Source organism: Ursus americanus, chromosome 32, assembly GCF_024610735.1.
Source record: "Ursus americanus isolate L20-20 chromosome 32, mUrsAme1.1.p, whole genome shotgun sequence".
Taxonomy (NCBI): domain Eukaryota; kingdom Metazoa; phylum Chordata; class Mammalia; order Carnivora; family Ursidae; genus Ursus; species Ursus americanus.
The window spans coordinates 3,399,916-3,420,607 of NC_142158.1; the positions used below are offsets into that span (position 1 = coordinate 3,399,916).

General features: G+C 46.2%; 1 protein-coding gene across 3 annotated transcripts in view; it reads right to left on the reverse strand.

Moving 5' to 3' along the window:
• Positions 1-20,692, reverse strand: part of CARMIL1 (capping protein regulator and myosin 1 linker 1) — a 304,280-nt gene that overhangs the window by 162,624 nt on the left and 120,964 nt on the right. For all 3 annotated transcript variants that reach the window (XM_045800481.2, XM_045800480.2, XM_045800482.2), the window contains exons 5-8: positions 18,448-18,569; positions 8,099-8,196; positions 7,694-7,764; positions 7,371-7,444 (exon numbers count right to left, since the gene is read on the reverse strand). In XM_045800481.2, coding sequence (XP_045656437.2) covers positions 7,371-7,444; positions 7,694-7,764; positions 8,099-8,196; positions 18,448-18,569 — 365 coding nt within the window. The remainder of the gene's footprint in view (positions 1-7,370; positions 7,445-7,693; positions 7,765-8,098; positions 8,197-18,447; positions 18,570-20,692) is intronic.

Genomic DNA, 20,692 nt, shown 5'->3' on the forward strand with positions numbered 1-20,692 from the left:
TTTATGTACCGGCACAACATGTTTTAGACACATTCATCCATAGAGTCTCCACAATAACTCCAAGAGGGAGGCGCTACGATTCACATTGTTTTACAGATGGAAACCCCCTCCCCCCGCCCCGGACACAGGGAAGTTTGAGAGCTGCCTGATCACACAATGCTCACCTGGGCAGAGCCAGGTCTCAAACCCAGACAGTGGGACTCACCGACCCGCTGTCCCAACCACCGTGCTACCAGCTCACTGACTCGCCTGCCTTCCGTGTCCCCAAGAATCTTCGACCTCCTCTCCAGGGAATCCAGGGCGGTGTAGCCATAGGATTTTAGATCAAAGACTCCAAACCTTCTCCATCACATTCAACCACTCACTTCGTTCGTATTTGGAAAGTTAACACTAAGATGTATCCTGGAGTGACTTCTCAAATACTGACAGTGCTCTTGTTGTCTGCGACATTAGACATAAGCTGCTAATACCTGGGGGCTATTTTAAAAAGTTAGCTTGCAAAAACGAAGAGGTCGGCAAGTGACTGAGGGTCTGGGTCACTTGGCAAATTCTTTGCTTCTCTAGATTCTAGATCATCTGTTCGGTTAGCAGTTGCCAAGCCTCGTCCTTTTGATCTGTAAGACTTCCTAAGAATTTAATTTTCCCAGTTATTATTTTGGGGCCAAATTTCCCTCCTTACTCCCTTGTCCCTGCCTGCCTTCTCCTCTCTGAAACTGCAAAAACACTGGGATTTTTAAAGAGACATGTGAAATACTCCAAAAGGGTGGTAAAGAAAAAAAATAGTTGCCAGATTTGAAGGCCGTCTGGCAAGCCCCATAATCCACAATGTGGGTAAAGTACAACCACCCAGGGAACGGCATGGTAATTATTTGCAGCCTATCCGCACACCACCGAGTAAAGATTTCCCCCTAATAAATCTCACAAACATCCAGAGGCTCAAAGGAGGTGTTTCATGCAAGAATGCGGTCTTGCCACTCTGCGCGCTTCCTGCGTGTGCACGATGGCATTCCTCTCGTGGAAAAGGTGGTAAGATTTCGAACCACAGCAGTATCTTCCAGACATATTCATTTGAGAGCCTTTCTGGGGAAAACTTAGACTTTTGTCCTTCATAGTTAGTTTGAAAATGGAAGTTGGAAGGCTTTGAAAAGTTTCAAATGTCATGGATTAGCTAGTCTTCCCTGCTATTCTAATTTATATAGAGGTATGTCCCGGCTATTATTAAGTGATTAGCTAGACCACTCACCAAGTCCGTAAGGTACGTGACAATCTGAATACTCCACAGATGAGGACATGACCAGAATCCTCAACAGATCATCTCTAAATTTTTTGATCATTCATTCTTAGCTGAAAAATATTTTGAGCACAGACCTCCCCCAACTCTGTGTTTATCTGTAAATTATATACATGAGCCACTATCCCAATATGTTACGTCCAGTATAAAACATACGCACACACACACAAATAAAATGGTTATAAAGTAAACAAGTTCTACTAGGGGTGCCTGGTGGCCCAGTCAGTTAAGTGTCTGCCTTCGGCTCAGGTCATGATCTCAGGTCCTGGGATCGAGCCCCACATCGGGGTCCTTGCTCAGGGGGGAGTTTCCTTCTGCCCCTTCCCCTGCTTGTGCTCACTCTCTCTCTCTCTCTCTCTCTCTCAAATAAATGAATAAAATATTAAAAAAGGAAAAAACAACTTCTACTTTTTTTTGTCAAATTCCCCAAAATAACATCAACTTGTACGTCAGAGTCCATTCGACCCCCGCTGGAAACCACTGTTGACACAACTGTTCACAGACATTTGGGGATGAAAAACAGACGCCCGTGCTATTACATCTGACTCCACACTCCAAACAGCATTTCTTCCTTTCAAAATGAGAGTGGAAATAAGGGGACAGAGCCTAATGAGGAAAGAATTACACCAATGCCCTCGGGACAACCTTGACAAACAACCCACAATCAGAACTCTTCTCCTCAAAGTGTCAGGCTCAAAACGTCACCTCGATGAGCAAGAAGTATGAAAACACGAAAACATGAGTCTGAAGGGAACGAGCTGCAGGCTGGGCTCTCAGGCCACGTGTAAACTCAGTGATGCATGTCGCTGAGTCTCTAGAGGACTGATGAGATTAGCTCCTCTTAAAAATCTCCTGGACACAAGAAAATCGATGTTTTTCAAGCTAGACAGTCTCCTCGCCTCGGCCCCACCACCTCTACACCCACATCATTCCCCGCCACTCCGATTACAACCTAATTACACTTTGGACACGTCAGCTCACAGGCCTCGGAGGGCTCCCCGGAGAGAGGTACAACACGGCCTTCATGAAGCTCTGCCTCTTTCTGACCCACCGGCGATATCTAAACCAGAATAAAGTTTGAGAATATACTTAAATAAAATTGGGGAGCTATAAATAACAAGGGAGCGGGCGTTCCCCAAGTACTTCCTAATTGCTATTGTTCTCCAGGGAGTAACTGGACGATCCCGCGTGCACACTGTCACTCTCTCCCTGACCGCTTACTCAGCAACAGGGTGTCCGGTCCTACACGCGCTTGTGACACAGCCTTTGAGTTAGTCATCCATCACAGCATTCGAGTTGCTTATAAAGTTCCCCTGAAGCTCCTAGGTGGGCCCCTAAAGACTTTAGCGAGATGGGTGAAGACATAGGAACAGGACTGAGCCCCATGTCAGGCTCCCTACTCAGCGGGGAGTCTGCTTCTCCCTCTCCCTCTGCCCCACCCCATCACTCAGGCTCACTCCCACTGCACACTCTCTCTCAAATAAATAAATAAAATCTTTTTTTCTAAGATTTTATTTATTTATTTGCAAAAGAGCACAAGCCGGGGGGAGCAGCAGAGAGAAAGGGAGAAGCAGACTCTCCCGCAGAGCAGGGAGCCTGAGGCAGGACTCAATCCCAGGACCCTGGGATCATGACCTGAGCCTAATGTAGACACTTAACCAACTGAGCCACCCAGGTGTCCCAAATAAAATCTTTTAAAAAATAAAATTAAATAAATAAATAAATAAATAAAATAAAATAAAATAAAATCTAAAAAAAAAAATCCCATCAACCTCCCAGAATAATGATCTGCTCCCCTGCAGTAGCTCAGCATCCCCTGAAAATCCTTTATTCTGAGCCACTGGTTTGACCCAAGAGCATCACGGCAGACCGCAGGAACAAGATGATACAGCCCAGCCTTCATGGAACTTCCATTCCAGGATCACTAACAGTTTTAGGGACTCTTAAGAAGGGATGTTTCTAACTATGATGACTAGATACAAGAAAGACCGGAATGAAAAGATAAAGCTTTGAATGATGGCCAATCAGAAATGACGTTCACATAGAGATACTGCTGCCACTGTGGAAAATCCACCAGTGCATATGAGAATTATGGCCCCTATTTGCCAACAGACTCCAGGTCCACATGTGGTCTGTCTAATCTCTCCTCTTGCACCTCCAATTTGTCTAATTCCTGTATTCTCTTCTCCGCAATTCACAACCAAATGAGAACGTCACCAACGTTCCTGTAAAACCTCTCAAATTCAGAGAATGACCCATATCACTCAGGTTACACCACTATGAATCCTTCCAAACTACTGCCATTGAAATACAGACCGTTCCTTCACGCGTAAGCATGCTCATGCTTCTAACAGACAGAAATGTCCATCCAATACACTTTGTGTAACTTGATTGGCAAAAAAATATTAATACAGGCCATCTAAAGCCTCTTTATAGAGAAGCCAGTGCTAATTTTAATAGTAAGAGTCATGGAGACAAATTACATCCTCAAGAAAGAGGGGGTAAACTTTGAAGATTAGGGAGAAAGAGTTCTGAAAAAGTCAAAGTATTTAGGCACTACTAGGAAAGAGGATATCTCCAGCAGTGATCCCCACCGTTACTAAGCCCACTGCAAAAGAAAAAAAAAGAAAGAAAAGAAAAATGTTGAGAACGCCCTAATTTCTTCATAATTATTAATACACTAAATACTACAATAGTAATAGTATTATATATTATAAAACAAAGATAGAAATTTTAAAATGAGTCAACAATGAACATAAAGAGAAGCTCACCATTTTTCTATTTTTTTGTAGCTCATCTTGCAATTTTCTTTGGGTATATACTTCCCACATGCAAGGCCATGGATTTAGAGCAGGCGTCAGTGAACCACAGCCCACGGTGTGTATTTTTGTAAATAAAGTTTTATTGGAACACAGTCCCACTTATTCAGTCTCATACCGTCTGGAGCTGCTTTCGATCTACCGCAGTGGCCGTGCATAACTGCAACAGCGACTGTCTGCCCCATAAAGCCTCAAACATTTACAACTGGCCCTTCACAGAAAAAGTGTTCCACCTTCTCGTGTAAAGTCTCAGTAATGAAAAACATCCTTCTAGCCCTTAACCAGGTAAGAAAAGTGGATGCTTACGAACGCAGCATTCACTGACAAACTGACATTTCTCCAGCTAAGGAACTAGGAAAGATCTGCAGGAAAATTCTAAGTTTTGACAAGGTTTCTCAATTATGGGATATTTCGGGTAACTGTATTTATCAGGAGCTTCCCTAGATACAGTTTCCTTCTGGTGACAGATTAATCACCAAATTAAGGACAGTGGGTAAGCTAGAAAATTCAGCACTGCCACTATGCGTAACCTATGAATGGTGTAAGAATCATTAAGGGGGTAACACAGAAAGCTGGAGAAACACCTCAAGCTGCCCTACACAGTGTCTTCACGCCAACTATGGTCCATGGACTCCAGGGAAACCCTAAGACGCTCTTAGGGGCTTCACAAGCTCAAAAGTATTTTCATAGTAACACGAAAACAAACTGTCGTTTACGCCATGGAGACGTCTGCATGGCGGGTATAGAAGCGACGGTGGGAAGACGGCTCACGCCTCAGCAGGAACCAACTCAGCAGGGCCAAGCTGGGATGCTGGTCACTGCGTCCTCCGCCACCACACACCCAGCTTCGTTAAACCAATGCCAATTTCATTTAAAAAAGCCCTTGATGAAGGAGTAAACAGTACTCAGTTTATCAAATCTCAGCCCTGAGTACATGCTTGTCTGACAGAACAGACGTACACAAACAATGCTTCCCTATGTACCAACGGGGATAACTATCTCGTGTGACAGAGTCAGAAGCAGAACTAGCTCCCCTTTTTCATGGAACACCAAGAAAAAAGTGACAAAACACAGTTATCAAGACTCGGGATTTAGCAGATATTTTCTCTAAGGCGTAAAAAGTTAGCCAGTCACTTCAAGGAAATCACCTGACAGCACTTTTTTCCAAGAGTAAAATGATATCTTTAAAGAAAAAACCTGAACTTGGGGAAACTTTTATGTGCCACGATGAGTCTGACAGCTTTGCCACACTTCAAGACTTTTTGGATAAGATCAGCGGTGCTAACAGATGTCTTCTTTCCTCCCTGTTGTACAACAAGAGCATATCTGGATGCCATGCATAACTCCACGAACCAGTATTTTCTAAATGATCGAGGCACGATGCTACGAAATCATCTAAGGGTAAGACCCATCAAAGTACAAGATGGACCAACTGCATTTCAACATAACAAAATCAAAAATGTTCACCGATACGGTTTCAGATTCCACCCTGCAACTGACCTATAGGAACCCATCTCTTCCTGAGTTGTGGTGAGCGATCAAAGAAGAATATCCATGGCTAAGTGAAAAGGCAATTAAAAATACCCCCTTTTCTAACTACGTGTCTGCTTAAGTCTGCATTTTCCTAGTGTATTTCAACCAGCGCCACGAATGACAACAGAGCGCGGCGGCCTTCTTTGAGGTCAGAAGTTAGAGGTCAGCAGACAGGTAACTGAATGCGCCCTCTGGCTGACGTATTTTTTATCTTGGAAAATAGTTATTTTTCATAAAAATGGTACCGACGTTAATGTAATAGGCTTATGAACATTTTTCAAGAATTAATAAATGTTTTTAATTTTACTTTTATTTTCTAAGATGATAAGTATCAAAAGATATACCCACAGAGACCAAAGCTCAACCGTTTTCAAGAACGGTAAAGGGATCCCGGGGCCAAAAACACTGAGCTCGGATACAGCAAGCCTACCCACTCCTCTTATTCTACGTGCCATTTTCTATTTTTATTGTAAAAACCTTGCAGAGCAAATATTTTCCCTTTTCGTTTCTCAGTTCACTTTTTCACGAGCTACACAGGAAACACAGGCAAGCCTGAATGGGTATACGAAGTTCCCTCATATGTAGGAAGAGGGAGACCGGCTCCAAGCGGGAAAGAAACTGCCCGCTCCACAAAAGGGAAGCAGGTCCAAGCTGGAGGACCAGGGGCCGTAGGCACTTGACTTTGGCCACAACCACAGATCCAGTGGACCCTGCCTCACCATCCTCCGTACGACCGGCTGTGCAGAGATGACCTACGTCCAGCTAGCACGCACGTTGTCTGCTCAATTCGGCTGGCTTGAACCCCTGGGGGGTTCACCCTGTACAGTGCTGGATTTCCCTGCCAGACAGGTGGAGAAATAACTTGAAATGGGATTTTTCGGGGCAAGATGCTGGTGGTTAGAAGGAGCAACAGTGTTGTCTGCAATCCCAACTGTCCGCATGGCGTAAAAGGGACAGCTGGAATCCCAGGATTCGAAACAGGATGGAAGATTTCCCAGGCTGAGCTTCACTGGGGTAGGACTAATACCTGCCACTTAAAATAAGTAACAGGACATCCAGGGTGGAGGAGATGGGGAAACCCAGGATAAACCACCAGCAACGACACTGGGACACTGCTCAGCTCTGTCAGGGAGCAAAAGAGCTCAGAATGAAGCTTCTTCTCTGGGGCCTGATCACACGAGCCACAGCCCTAAATATACAGAAGTCAAGATCTTAAAACCTAGGAGTCTCTCAAATAACATGTAACAGGATTTACAGTTATACTATCATTATCACAAGGCAGACACTGGTGAGGAATTTTCCACCAACATGTGCACATATATACCCAAGCAATCCCCAACTCCTAAAGAAATTATAAACTAAAACTCATTTCTTAGGATCGCAGCATAAAATTTCTTCCTAGAAAAAAGTTCTAATGGCAATTAGGCAAAATAATACACAGGGCAGATGATTACACAGACTTTCGTGGGGTGGTACAAAAACTTCAGAATTATATTCCTTCCACAGTTTGACTGCAAACTCTGGATTTGAGGTACACACATGCACTTCATTCCCAAATGGATGCATCTGAAACTATTTCTTGAGAGGCAAGAATCAGAGATGCTTAGCGTCTCCTGATTTCCCCTGTAACAGGATTTTCCGGAGGTCACGTATGTCCGTAAGTGCCGGCAGAGAAATATGGTTCCAGAGGCACAATTCGTTGTAAAAGGAGGAAAGAAGCAGCTTACCTGTGGTCAAGATGACTGAAGTCTTGTAAATTCAATTCCCTGGTGTCTTGTGTCAGATAAATTGTATCCACATCCTATTTGAAATAAAATTCAATCATGTAAATAGTCCACGAAGATGGTCAGGGAAGAGGGTTGCAAAGAGAATTAGACGATGATACAGACAGATTTTCATGGGATCTGAGGAAGGAAGACTTGAAGCAAAAAATGAATGGGGGTGGGGGGGACAAAAAAAGAAACAAGCCTGTCAGATACCGGCATATTCTCCAAGCGTGTGTGTGTGTGTGTGTGTACGCACATGCACGTCTGCACGCAGACACACTTACCCATTGTACTTCTTCTCTGTAGGAAAATCCGAGCCAGTCGCAAACACAGGCATACATCTGAGAAAATCCACCTGAAACCCACAACAGAAATGTGATGGGTTTTCGGCTAAATGATTTATCTTACGTTAAAATTCAGAAGTTTAAATATGGCCGATGTTGACAGTGATGATTGTTCTTTCTGTTTAGGAAAACAGCGAAGACGCTCCCCCCGTTCTATAGTAAGTACTCAGCAGCACGCAACACAGCTTAAATATAGGACTTTGTCCACCAATCTGAAGTCTGTGCGGTGCTAATTACACCTTAAAACTAACTGCACCTTCGCAGAACACTAGGAATAGACGTAACTTCCTGGCAGGGGGACATCCACGCAGCCATTTATAATTTGGTTTTAAAATGCATGCTCACCACAGGGGCCCTGCTCGGCCACGGTCTGGCTGTCCCACAGAGCCTGGAGACCGGCCAGACGCTCAGATGGTTCCATGGAGACTTTTTTCATGATTCGCCTGTAAGAGCAACAGTAACAATAAATTTCAAAAATCAAGGTTTGTTTCGCCCTGCACACAGAAACCTACTTGGTGACACGCCCTGTTTAAAAACCAAAAATGGGTGCCACTGCAATTTTGGTAAATATAATTCCATTTTTTGGAGATCTACAGAAACTTAATAATAAACTTCTTTAGTTAGCTGCCTTTTGTAAGCTCAGGGTGTTACCCAGTGATGTAAATAGTCTCTATGTCATCTAGTTGTTTCATAACACTCGATTGTACTAGGATAGCTAGAAAACATTCTATTTAAACATTCTCTTTAATGAAGTATTAGATCAGGTGTGTGCTAAATATAAATGACCACCTTCCAAAAAATTAAAATACAAATCTCCTCTGTCTTTCCACAGTACTCCATACGAATGGCCGCTGAGAAAGAGCAATGTTCCTTTTACCATGTCTTCCCCTGCGACGACAGCTCCTGTGGGCCGGAGAGCAGCCCCAGACCCCGTGCTCCTCCGAGCTAACAAGGTCCTGCCCACATGCGCAGAAGCAGGACAGGGTGGTGGTTAAAGGCACAGCCAACCACCCCCAAAGTCTTATTATATTCATAGAACTAGCAAAGTGGGAGGACCTACCCTAACTGCAAGAAAGAAAGAAATTAATACCTGTGAAGTTATTAAAACAATCCCTGGTGCCCGGTAAAGTCTCCATAAATGTTAGCCGATGCTCTCCTAGTTACCACCCAGTAATCATGTAACAAGGAACTCACGAATCCCTTAATTCACCCCCAAATTTTTATTAAATGTCTACAGTGTGGCAAGACCAACTACAGGTACTCAGTATACAACCGTGAGCAAAACAGACATCGTCCCTGCATCCCCAATGAGCAGTCTCTCATGAGGACCAGACAAATAAATAGGCAATACAAAAGAAGAAGCCTTAACACAGGAGAAGCATGGGGTGGGGTGGGGGCGGCAGAAAGGACACTCATTCTCCGGTGGAGAGAGCGAGCAGTGGAGGGGTGGGGAGTTTGGAAATGCTCTTCTGTACCTAGTCCTTCTATGCTAAAACCTGGAGAGGAATCAAGACTTCATCTGGAGGCGGGTGGGACCGGGAGCCGGGGAAAGTGTTCCAGATAAAGGGCCAGCAAGCTCAAGGAGATGAGGAGGCTTGTATTCCCCACCAGAAACTGCACATAGCTCAAAGCAGCCAGCAAATGCCATGTGACAAGGAGGGGGTGACCAAGGAGTCCAGGGAACTACACCGAAACCAGGTCACAGAGAGCCTTCGAGGTCCAATTACGGAGTTCAGATTTTATTCTCAGGGCGATGAGGGTCATGAAAAGCCTCGAGAGGGTTCGTGAGATGGTTGGGTGCTACAGACAAATATCCGGAGGGCGGGGGCGGGGGTAGGCTTTGGAAATAGAAAAACAACTTGAGACATTAAATAGAAGCCCACAGGACTGGGAAGAGCCCAGCAAGAGCACAGGTCTTGAGCTGCTGGTGGCCACGTGGCCAGCTGCGGGACTCTCTCTGCAGCCCAGACGTGCGGAGAAAGGGGGCAGCTGGCGCGCGGTGGGGCTGCAGGCTTTCCAGGCAGGCGGGCCAGAACAGTGGGACAGACGGACGCGAGGGTCCTGCCAGGGCCCAGCTGGAGCGCCGGACACTGCGGGCTGGGGGCTCGGGAAAGGGAGGGGGCAAGCCACGGGATGCCTGGCCGGGAGGCGCTGGTCCTTCCAAGGAGAGAAAGTGGAAGGGCTGTGCTCAGAGCGGGATGAGGGGATACGATTTCCCCCCAGCAGATGGTGTTCCAGGGGATGAGGAGGCTTGGGCATGGCGCTCAAGAGTGAAGTGGGGAGGAGGGGAGGAGGTCGTGCGCTGTGAGGAAGAGGTGCCCGGGGTCACAGGAGGACCTGGGTGCAAAGTGGTGAAGTAAAGATGCCAAGTTATACTGAACACACTTTCATCTTTCTTCAGTGACTTAAAAGCACTTCCGCTACCTACAACGTTCTCAGTCATCATTATGAATCTCAATCACCTTGTAGAGGATTAGCGGGAAGTGTTTCCAGGTAGCTCCACTTTCTCACGGGATGGATTCCAGATAAAACGTGCTAGATCCTGACAAGGGGCCTTGTTCTACTCCTAGACAAAACCTCAAGTACATAACAAAGCATGTAGATACCAGCACTGAAAATATTTCTACTTCTTCACAATTTTTATGATTGAAGCATAATTGCACATAACCAATGGATGTCAAGTGTCATGAATTCCTTCAAATTCTTGTATAAATGCATGAGGTCTGCAAGTGCAGCATGATTTTTCTCTATTTCACCTGAAAACACCTATGATTAAGCCCCATTATCCTAAAAGTCCTGAATTTGGGAGTAACTGTGGGTTTAAGAAAGACATTCACACTGAAAGTGATATTACGGAATCTGGGCATTTGAAATGGCTCATCTTGGTTCAACACTATCATTCGGGTATTTAGTGGCATTATTTTCTGGCAAGAAGACAGCAAAACCAGGTATTACACAGAGAAGGAGCAGAGCCGTCGGAAGCCGCCCCAAGCTTCGACAGCGGGATGAAGTGAACCTTGGACACACGAAAGCAGACTTCAGACTGACTGCATCTGAGATCGCATTTGTGTTCTAAAATTCTTGCTTGTTTCAGAAGGACCGCAGGGCATGCTGTTTCAATGACACACAGGATGAAGTTAAGCTAGTCAAAAGCAGGAGGAAAATAAGGCAAAATCTTTGGCAGGAAGCTGGTAGGATCAAGAATAGGAAAGTGGCAGTCTAGGATTACAGGGAGAAAAGGATGACTCCTCACGGCTGATTCACAAACTAAAGCCTCAATTTTGCTCCAAAAACACCACCGGACATTCCTGCTCAGGGGTAAGGGCAAGTCAACCGGAGAGCTAGAGAAGCAGCAGCCAGAGGACACGTCTGTGTGCAGAGGCCGCACCCTGACCTTCAAAACCCCCCTTCGGAGCTCTCAGTCTGAGCTTTTCCAAGCAGCCCTGCTCTGTGACAGTTCTCCTCTTTCTTCCACAAGGAACTAAAGGACACGTCGATCTCAGGAACTGAAGGTGTCTCGCGAAGACGTTCATTTATTTACCTAAGAGATAAAGTTATAAGAACCAACCTTCTAGAAGGTGGCAAGTGTTCATGTGCTCTAACACACGCACAGAAGCAATGAAGGGGGAGGACCCCACCGCTGACCCACGCTGGTTTCTGCGGGTAGCAAAACAGCAGCGAAGAGCCCACGTGCGAGCTCCACAGGGCACAGCTCACACATACACACGTAGGGAGGGAGAGTGTGTCGTGCAGACAGACAGACACAAAGGATCTGCTGTCAGAGAATGTGCCGCAGTAGTAAACCAAAGTCCTAGCAGACAGACAGACAGACGATGAGGCCGGCCGCGAGCTTGCAGTCCCGTATAGCTGGATCGAGCACACCTGCACGAGAAGAGTCTGATTCACACACGGCTCAGAAGGACCGAGAACCAGATGACACGCGCGCCAGCTCCCCGTGCAAACGTCTCGCGTAAACGGTTGACACGAAAAAAATCTGTAAATTCTTTTAATCCACTTAATTGATGTATTTAGAATTGGATTCCTCTGACGCAGTAAGGCCGTTGTCTGCAGAACCGAACACTTTCTGACGCAAACCACACCCCAACTAAATGCTGCCTCGGCTTCAGAAAAGCGGACGGACTAGACAGAACCTTTCTTTTGTTTTTACATAAACTCCTATTTTGCCACTTTCCTTCACAGGAACCTCCCCTTCTCACACTTCAGGCGGCTTTACCTTCCCGAAGGGACCTGCACTACCATTTTTACTACGGGAGGAAGGAAACCTTGCGCGGATACGCTGGCTTTCCTCGTGTCACAGGTGCGCCGGGACGTGTCTGAAGGCTACTGCTCTGTCACCTGAAAAGGATGTTATTAGGTACCTTTGACAACAACAAAACAATCAAATTAGAGAAGTGCTATCAGCTTCCATGTAAACATACAATAATAAAAAAATCAGATGCCTGGGTGCCTCAGTCGATTAAGCCCTCAGCTCAGGTCATGATCTCTGGGTCCTGCGATTGAGGCCCGAGTAAGGGCTCCCTGCTCAGCGGGGAGCCTGCTTCTCCCTCTCGCTCTGCTGCTCCCCTGCTTGTGCTCTTTCTCTCTGTGTCAAATAAATAAATAAAATCTTTAAAAAAAAATCAAACTTCAAAGAAACTCCCGACACACGTCACCACGGCCCTTTCCGACGGCGCGGGCTCTCTTCTGAGGCTGCTGGGTGACGGACCACAACAGCCTACAGACAAGACTTCCTCAGCGCTGCGGAAGCAGTCTACAGGCGCTGAGTTAATCCCTCCCTGCCTCAACAGCATTATTCCCACTTTACAGATGAGGACACGGAGGCACTGAGAAGGGCGTTAACTTGCCTAGAGTCTCATCCCCACTAAAGCATCCCGACAACCTGACACTTTCCAGTTACGCCTCAAGGCTCTCTCCACACACGTTCATAAGGCAGCACCAAGGACTGTTTCTCCCTGAAGAGTGACTACCATTTTATTCTAACGTTCAAAAGCCTTCGTTGCTCCCCAGTGCCCGTCCTCGAGGCTTCTGCTCACAGTGACATCTGAGGGCTCCCAATTCAGGCTGCGTCTGGCAGACAGCTGTCTCTCAAAGGCACCTGCTTCCACCATTTCCCCACAGAACTTTCCCGGCCCACCTTCCACCAAAGCCCCCCTCTCAAAAAAGGAGAAAAGCAAAGACAAATCATACCTTATTTTCCTGGCGTCTCAAGTTAAATGTGACTTTCCTCTCTCTGAAATCTGACAATTTCCTCTCCCTTCACTATATTATGTGTGGAACTTTCTTACACTGCCTTCAGACTATAAACTCTCAGAGAGCAGGAAACATTTTACTCACGTATATATGCCCGAGGAAGTCCTTTAGCAAACATTTTCTAAATGAATTCTACCATGTCCTGATGACTTAATTTGACGTTAAAAAAAAAATCTAGCTTGGTTCTGGAGAACAGCCAAGGTTCTCAATATGAGAAAACCTGAAAGCCACAACACAAAACAGCTTCCTGAAGAGAAATGCCATTACGGACACCTCTGGGAAAAGAGATTAAACAACACTTACCTACAAATATTTCCCTAGCTCCTTCAACGTCACTGTCTTGAGGCCAGGGTCCAAAGACACCCAGCTTTGCACAGCAAAGATGCAAATGGTCACAACACAATGCTAACAGCAATTTGAGTTTTAAATTTAACTTACATTTTCTTCTTGCACCTTTAAGTTCTCCCCATATTTGAAACAAATTTTCCTTATTTAATGAGGGGAGGGTAATGTCATTTTGTAAAGGAAGGCGAGAGGAAGCAATAAACATCCTAACATATTCGTACAGGGTGGGGGGAGGGGTGAAGAGTGGATCCTGGTGTATTAATTTTAATTAAAACTCATTTTTTTTTCCTACCTGCATTCTCTTGACTGTAGTCAAGAGGATTTGATTATACTTTGTAGATTATTTACATCCTGTTTTTATATATTTGATTTTGATCATGGATGTCATTTTCAAAATTATGTTTGGGTAGAGCCAGAAATTCAGATCTTTGCAGATAAAAGTTTCATTTCTATGTAGTCAAACAGGGACTATCCAAGAACTGATTATCTGAACGGAGGGCTGCCCTGGCCGTGTTTGTCCCCTGGATTCTCCTGGTTCCTGATATCCAATCATGAGATACTCCCCTCTCCACCCGCCCCTACCAGCCCTGAGCAAGGGAGGAGTGAGGGCAGGCGGGCCCAAGGTCCCCACCACAGGCTCAGGTAATACACCTGATGAGACAAATGGCTCAAACCAGGTCCGGGATTCCAAATACAGTTTCTTTTTTACGTTTTTATTTTAATTCCAGTTAGTTAACATACAGTGTTCTATCAAATATAGTTGCCTATTCTTCACCTTATTATGAGTGGGATGTGTGATGACCGGGGACATGTTTTATTCTGCATGTTCTCTGTTATTTATGTCAATATTTATTTACGTCAAATATTTCCCTCACTGACCGCTTTAACCTGAGGCAACACAAGGGATGGAGAAGAAAGGATAGGATTACCCACCTCTCCACCCTCCCCGGTCGATAACCAGCACCAATGTAATTACCCATTTCCCTTGCTAAAATCACATAATACAATCTTAGGAACTCCAAGAGGAAAGGCAGAACATGCACGTCACAAAATATTACAGGTTTATTTTGACAAGCTAAGCGTGCATGGTGGGTAGGAAAGCGAAATAAAAGTCAAGTATATTTACATTATTTCAATTCTCTGCCAAGTCAAGTTCTAAATTATAATCTGTGCCTTTTTGCACATCGGTGACTACCTCTACCTTCCCTGCCCTCCCCTCTGAACCGTCTCCCTGCTTCGCAGGCGGGGCTCCGCACAGCCAGCCCGCACCCGTCCACCTCCTCCTCACGCCCAGTCACCCACTCACCGGCTTTGTGTCCCCTCGGCCCACGCGCCCATGGTCGGGAGGCCACGGTCTTCCCACTTCCATAGGCTCCCACATCACATCGCCCAGCGATGCATTAGACACACACGAAGCATGAAAAAGCTCAGCGAGTATCTACTATGTGCCAGGGACTGGGGATTTACGATGAATAAAAACACAGCCTTTGCTCAAATAGCTCCTGGCCTAGAAGGAAGCTCGGGTACGTTGCGTGCTCTGTGTCCCTCTTACCTTCTCAAGGGTACTGTGGATTTATTACCGAGATCTCCAGCAACAATCTCTCTCTGCTAGAGCATTCCCCTCATTACAGCCATGTGCTCAATACCCCAGATCTCCTGTAATTCCTTGTACCCCTTGAGTTACTTCCCATTTATCACTTTCCCTTCACAGCTAAACGTCTCCACAAAGGTTCCCGTGGGTACCACGTCCACACCCTCCCTTCAGAGCTCATCCCACCAGCATGACGGCCCACCTCCCCCACCAGAACCCTGAGACTGTTCTAGCCAAGGCCGCCAGTGTCCTTCACCGTCCCCAGTTCACCAGACAGCCCTCTGCCCTCGGCTTGGTCAGCACCTAGGTCATTCCATAGTCATCCACTCCCTGCTTCAGAGGATCCGCCCAGGCCCTGGTATCCCACTGGAATCCTGTCTCGACTCCCTTTGTGACTCTGCCTCTTATACTTGTCCTCATTCTCAAGACATTTTCTCTTCCAGGTGCACATCTCTCTCTGGATGATCTCAAAACACTCAGGCAAGCAAGACTTTCTACACTAATGACGCCCACGTTTGCAACATCTCCAGACCTGGACCTTCCCCCGAGCTCCATCCAACCCCACGTACGTAACTGCCGATCTGATAGCCCCACCCATGTGTCCTAGATCTCAAGCTTAGCATGCCTAAAACAGAATGGTTGGGGGGCTTCTCCCCCCAAATAAAACTTGCTCCCACACCTACCCTTGGCCCTCTCCACCTCATTGCCAAGTAGCACGAGTCACTAAGTTATTAAAGCAGCAACCTAGGAGTCATCCTTGGTCCTCCCTTTCCTCACCGTTGTCATCCACGTACCGAATCCATGAGCCAGTGCTGTACCCACAGTAAATCTTGCATGTGCCACCTCCCACCCTTATCTCCAGGGTCAATGCTGCAGCCATCCCTCCCCAAGATCACTGCCCTGTTCTAACCAGTTCTCCCCTTCTGCCCATCCCTTCCCACTCCACTCTCTCCAGCAGCAAAACCAGTCATCATAAACCACACAAGGAGTCATGTCATGTCCGTACCTGCATGGCGGCTTCCTAGTGAGCTAGAGCTGAACTGCAAACTCTTCCCCACAAGGACCTATGTACGCTGACCAGCACCTACGCTTCCAGCCTCACCTCACGCCAGTTACCCCTCCCACCTGCAGTCTCCTCATTCCCATATCCAGCCACCCTGGTTCTCTCTCAGCTCCTCCAAGACGTCAACCCTAGTCCAGGCAGGCGAGACAGCTTGAGCAGAGGCCCGACAAGGAAACGTTCTCTGCCCTCTTCAGGCTCCTTCTCTCCCGTGAGGGTCTGTTCAAGGTATCACGGCCACAGGGAGGCCCTGGCAGACAGAATTTTCTTCTTTATATTAGTCCTGCACAAAAAATCAGTTGCAAGCATTTACTCAAATTTACACTTACTTCACTGATTTATTTCCCTTTCTGGAGGGGGGGCTGTTTCCCAATGTAAGTAATGCAACTTCCCACTGTAACTTCCACGTGGGCAGTGGACCCCAACACTTAGCACACTGCCATCTGTCGTAGAGACTCTAAATACTGACTGCTTAACTGTATCAAGAAATGACTGTAACACAATGAATAGTGCTTCACAAAGTTCTACGGAAACATGAATAAAGAACTCTTTAGACACCTGGGCTGGGTGTTTTGGAGTGGGAGTGTGTCTGGACTGGCAGCCTGCATGGAAGTACTGAGGACAGGAGAGGCTGATGGGCTCAAAAACAGGTTGGAGGACAGGGCCAGACGGCAGTGGTCTGCTACGCCAGGCTACGTGGCATGGACGCGACCAGATAATTCTGGTGACCGCGCAGAAGACACGCTGCGAAGAGGACTGGAGACAGAGACACCGGTGAGGACGATGCTGCCGTGGGAAAGTGAGGCCCTCTGAACTAAGGCGGTGGAAATGAGCACAGACGAGGAGCAGAGCAGGAGACAGGCATGAGAAGGGTTTGACATGTGCGAGGGAAGAACGAGAGCCTAGCACACGATGAGTTGCTAACTGAGATACGGTGTCAAACACGGGCAGGTTTTGGGGGGAAACCTGCTAAGGGATGCACTGCATGTGAGGTGCCTGGGGACATCCTTGTGCAGCTGGGACACAGAGCAGAGACGAGTTTCAGGTGGAGGTCTCGGATTCAGAAACTAACATACACGTAGTGATGGCCTCCCTGGAAGTGGAGCTCATTACTTAATGCTTGGTTCATATTTGCTGCCCAAACCTTTTAACAAGAAGTTAAATGGAAGAGAAGAGTGAAAATACTCTTCTTAGACCGTTTTCTCTGGGAAGGAAAAATGGAAGAATTCAAACCAAAAATACAACTGGTCACTCCCTCCAAATTCCTAGAATGTTAGACAAATAAAACTGCATTTTAAAGAAAGCAGAGAGTCTACATATTGCTCTGAGGGTCGTCTAAGCCCACGCTAAACAAGGCTGTGCTTAACAATATTCTGATCTCCTCAGCGTTAATTCGGGATGAGAGAAGGGCGTTACAAGAAAGCTCTCGTACAAAGTCACATTACTGTCGTTTAGGGAGAATGGGCTGTAGTGATTGCTAACTCATGATCACCCCAAATAGTTCTCTGGTGGCTTTAAGATGTTCTCCTTCTGGGTATTTCCCCCTCACTAATCCTCATCACTCCTCACTTCATCCCGCACCCCGCACCCGCGCCTCTCCCACAGACACACAAAGCTAGGTTTTCCTGCTTTGCCTCATAATTTACAGGCAAAGCATCGTAGGAACATGTTCCATGAAGGGCAAGTCCCTAAAATTTCCCTCTTGCTCCCATCAAGCAAGACGCACAGCTCCCCATCTTCGACATGTCCCTGTGAGGCTTCACGGCCTCCATGCACAGACGGGCAACAGGACAGGGATCTTTACGGTCTCTATAGTGTCGGGAATTTTCACTAGGGGCTGTTAATTTAGGGAGCTTTCTGACATAGGATCTTTCTGCCTTTTTACCTCCGCCGATCTAACCCCCCTTCCAACAACGCACGCACTCCCAAAGGACAAACTCGGTTACCCAAGCACGTAATCCTAATGAAAAGTGCTTAACAAAGAAATATGAGGGCATGCACAGACACAATTTACTAATATTCCTAACGTGTGTTTCAGAAAACTAGTCTGTTTCTAGGAAAACGAAGCCTCTCGCTCTTCATGAATATGATCCTCGACGCCTTTCTGCAAAGCCATGAGCCCCCGGTTCCACCAAGAGCCATGAGAGAAGTCCCACCAGGATACATCTCAGTTACATCAAAAAGGTTTCTGCTTCAGTCTTGGGAGTAGAGGTGAAGGGATGGCCAAACCCTTCATGGCTCAAGCTCTTGGAAGTCGAGAATGAGGCAGAACCCTGTGGAGAACCTCAGACGTCGAACCCAACGGCCCGAGGGAGGGTTTGCTGTCGAACGTTTAAGCGAAGATGGACGCATGAGGGGAAGGCGCGTTCTCCTTCCCCACTCTGAGGAAGACATTCTCTGCTCTTCGCCCTTCCCCCGAGCACTCACACCGGGGAGAGGCCAGGAAATATCCTCCGCAGGCAGGTGCCTATGTGGGCCAGCACCTCGCTCACGTCCTCAGGTGACGCCATCTTCATGGAGATGCTGTACTTCTCAGTTTCCACCACCATCTGCAAGAACCGGGGAGGACACTGCTTAGTCATCGGGACAGTGCCTTGGATTTTTGGGTGAAGTCACATAAACAATATACTCACACTGACCTCTCCCAGTACAATACCAGCTTTTAAAGAAACACTTCCTTAAAATAACACCCTTAGTTACGACTCGAGGAACTATTTGGGTAGAGGATGGAACGGTTGTCAGAAACATCCAGAAGCTGAAACAAGTGTTTCTAAAAGCAAAATTCAAACAGGACTTCCCACTGCCTGTACCACCATGTGATGGAGACACAATATTCACACCCACACATGTCTTCTTTCACCAAGCTTTTGTCTTGAGATGTGGTCTTACCAAGTCTGTTACATCCCTACGATCCGGAATAAGTACGTAGACCTCCTTCAGTGAGTAGCTGAGGGCAACTTCATCATTACCCCTGTTTTTTTTTTTGGATATGTTTTAAAAAACAAGACCCCTTATGAGACGTTTCAATGAAATGTTAAAACCTTTTGCCTGGCAACAAAAGAAAAATCAAATGCTTATAAACATTTCAACATTTATAAAAAGAATTCTTGGAAAGGATTTTATGATGGGAACAAGGTCATAATGTTCGGGGCCAGGCAAAGAATCATTCCAATTAACTGCTGGGAAATGTCCACAGCTCACCGCCAAAAATGCTGACACTGAGTCATAGAGCTCGTACTGCAAATACGAATAAGTCAACCTGAAAGAGGGGGCAGGTCACAAAGGGCAGCAGGTTGTTTATGGACACATTTCAAATAAAAAGAATCAACTTCCCTTTAAAAAAAAAAAAAAAACCGTTATCTTGGATCTCAAAAATATTCATGTTAAATGCAATCCCTTTGGATTTTCATGGCATTAAATAGCCTCACATATTTACTTCCTGCTGGTATGTAACTTGTACAATAATATGATGGGAGAACACTACACTTAATGTGCAAGTGGCCAATTAAGTTAACAAAGCAGTTATTAGAATTGTTTTAGGCTGTCGTAAAATTAGCTAAATTAAAAATAATCATCTCTCTTTCAAAGCGTTAACATTAAAAGGAAAAGTAATACGGGGCGCCTGGGTGGCTCAGTCGGTTAAGCATCTTTCTTCTGCTCAGGTCATGATCTCAGGGTCCTGGGATCGAGCACCACGTAGGCTCCCTGCTCAGCAGGGAGTCTGCTTCTCCCTCTCCCTCTGCCTGCTGCACCCGTGCTTGTGTTCTCTCTCTCTCTAATAAGTAAATAAAATCTTAAAAAAAAAAAAAAAGGAAAGTAATGCCAAAATGATATTTTAAAAAAAAGACTTAAATGATCTGAGACCTTAAAATGCTACTTTTCCACAAGCACCCCAGCACCCCAGAGGAATCTCTCAATACGTATCACCTCTATGTCAGTTAGTTGGTTCTCTACGCTAAAAAAAAAAAAATTTTTTTTAATCTTAATTTTCATGCACTGGTCTTCTAGAAGGTGGCCAAAAGAATATTTCTTCCCAAAAAGGCAGCAAGCATGGCTGTACCTGAAGGCTAGTTGCCGTTCAAGCCCAGGACACCTGAACAAAGTCCCTTCAGCAAATTAAGGCTGCTCAGTGCAGTCAGGCTCCAGTGTCCCAGACGCACACATCTGCACGCACATACGTTTTAAAGAGCCCCGACGCTCTGGGGTGCAGCCATTGGGTCTGTGCTCCACACCCCGCCCGCAACATTCCCACCGTGGGTAATTACATTTTTCACTACAGGGCCCTCGCATGTCTTCACATCTAGTGCAGCTATCTATTCAGCTCACAGTTTGGGTGTGCGTAATTAGTAATTAGCTTATTCTAATTCTGCTTCGTCTTAACACCTAATCATCCTTAATTGCCCAGGATTGAAGAGAATGACAGGGAAGAAAAAAGGTGACAGGTGAGGGGAAGAAACGAGGCCTTCAGAGTCAAGCTGACACGAAGGGAGCGCACAGCCCTGCAGAATATGTCACCACCTTGGGCTGATGGAACGACTGCCACAGAGAGATAGAGGGGACACTAACACAGCAAACCTTTCACCAGGACAAAGAACTCCCTTTCAAATACCTCTGTCCCTCCTATTTCAGCTGCAGAAAAATCGAATGCTTCCAACAATCCCAACTTAGCCAC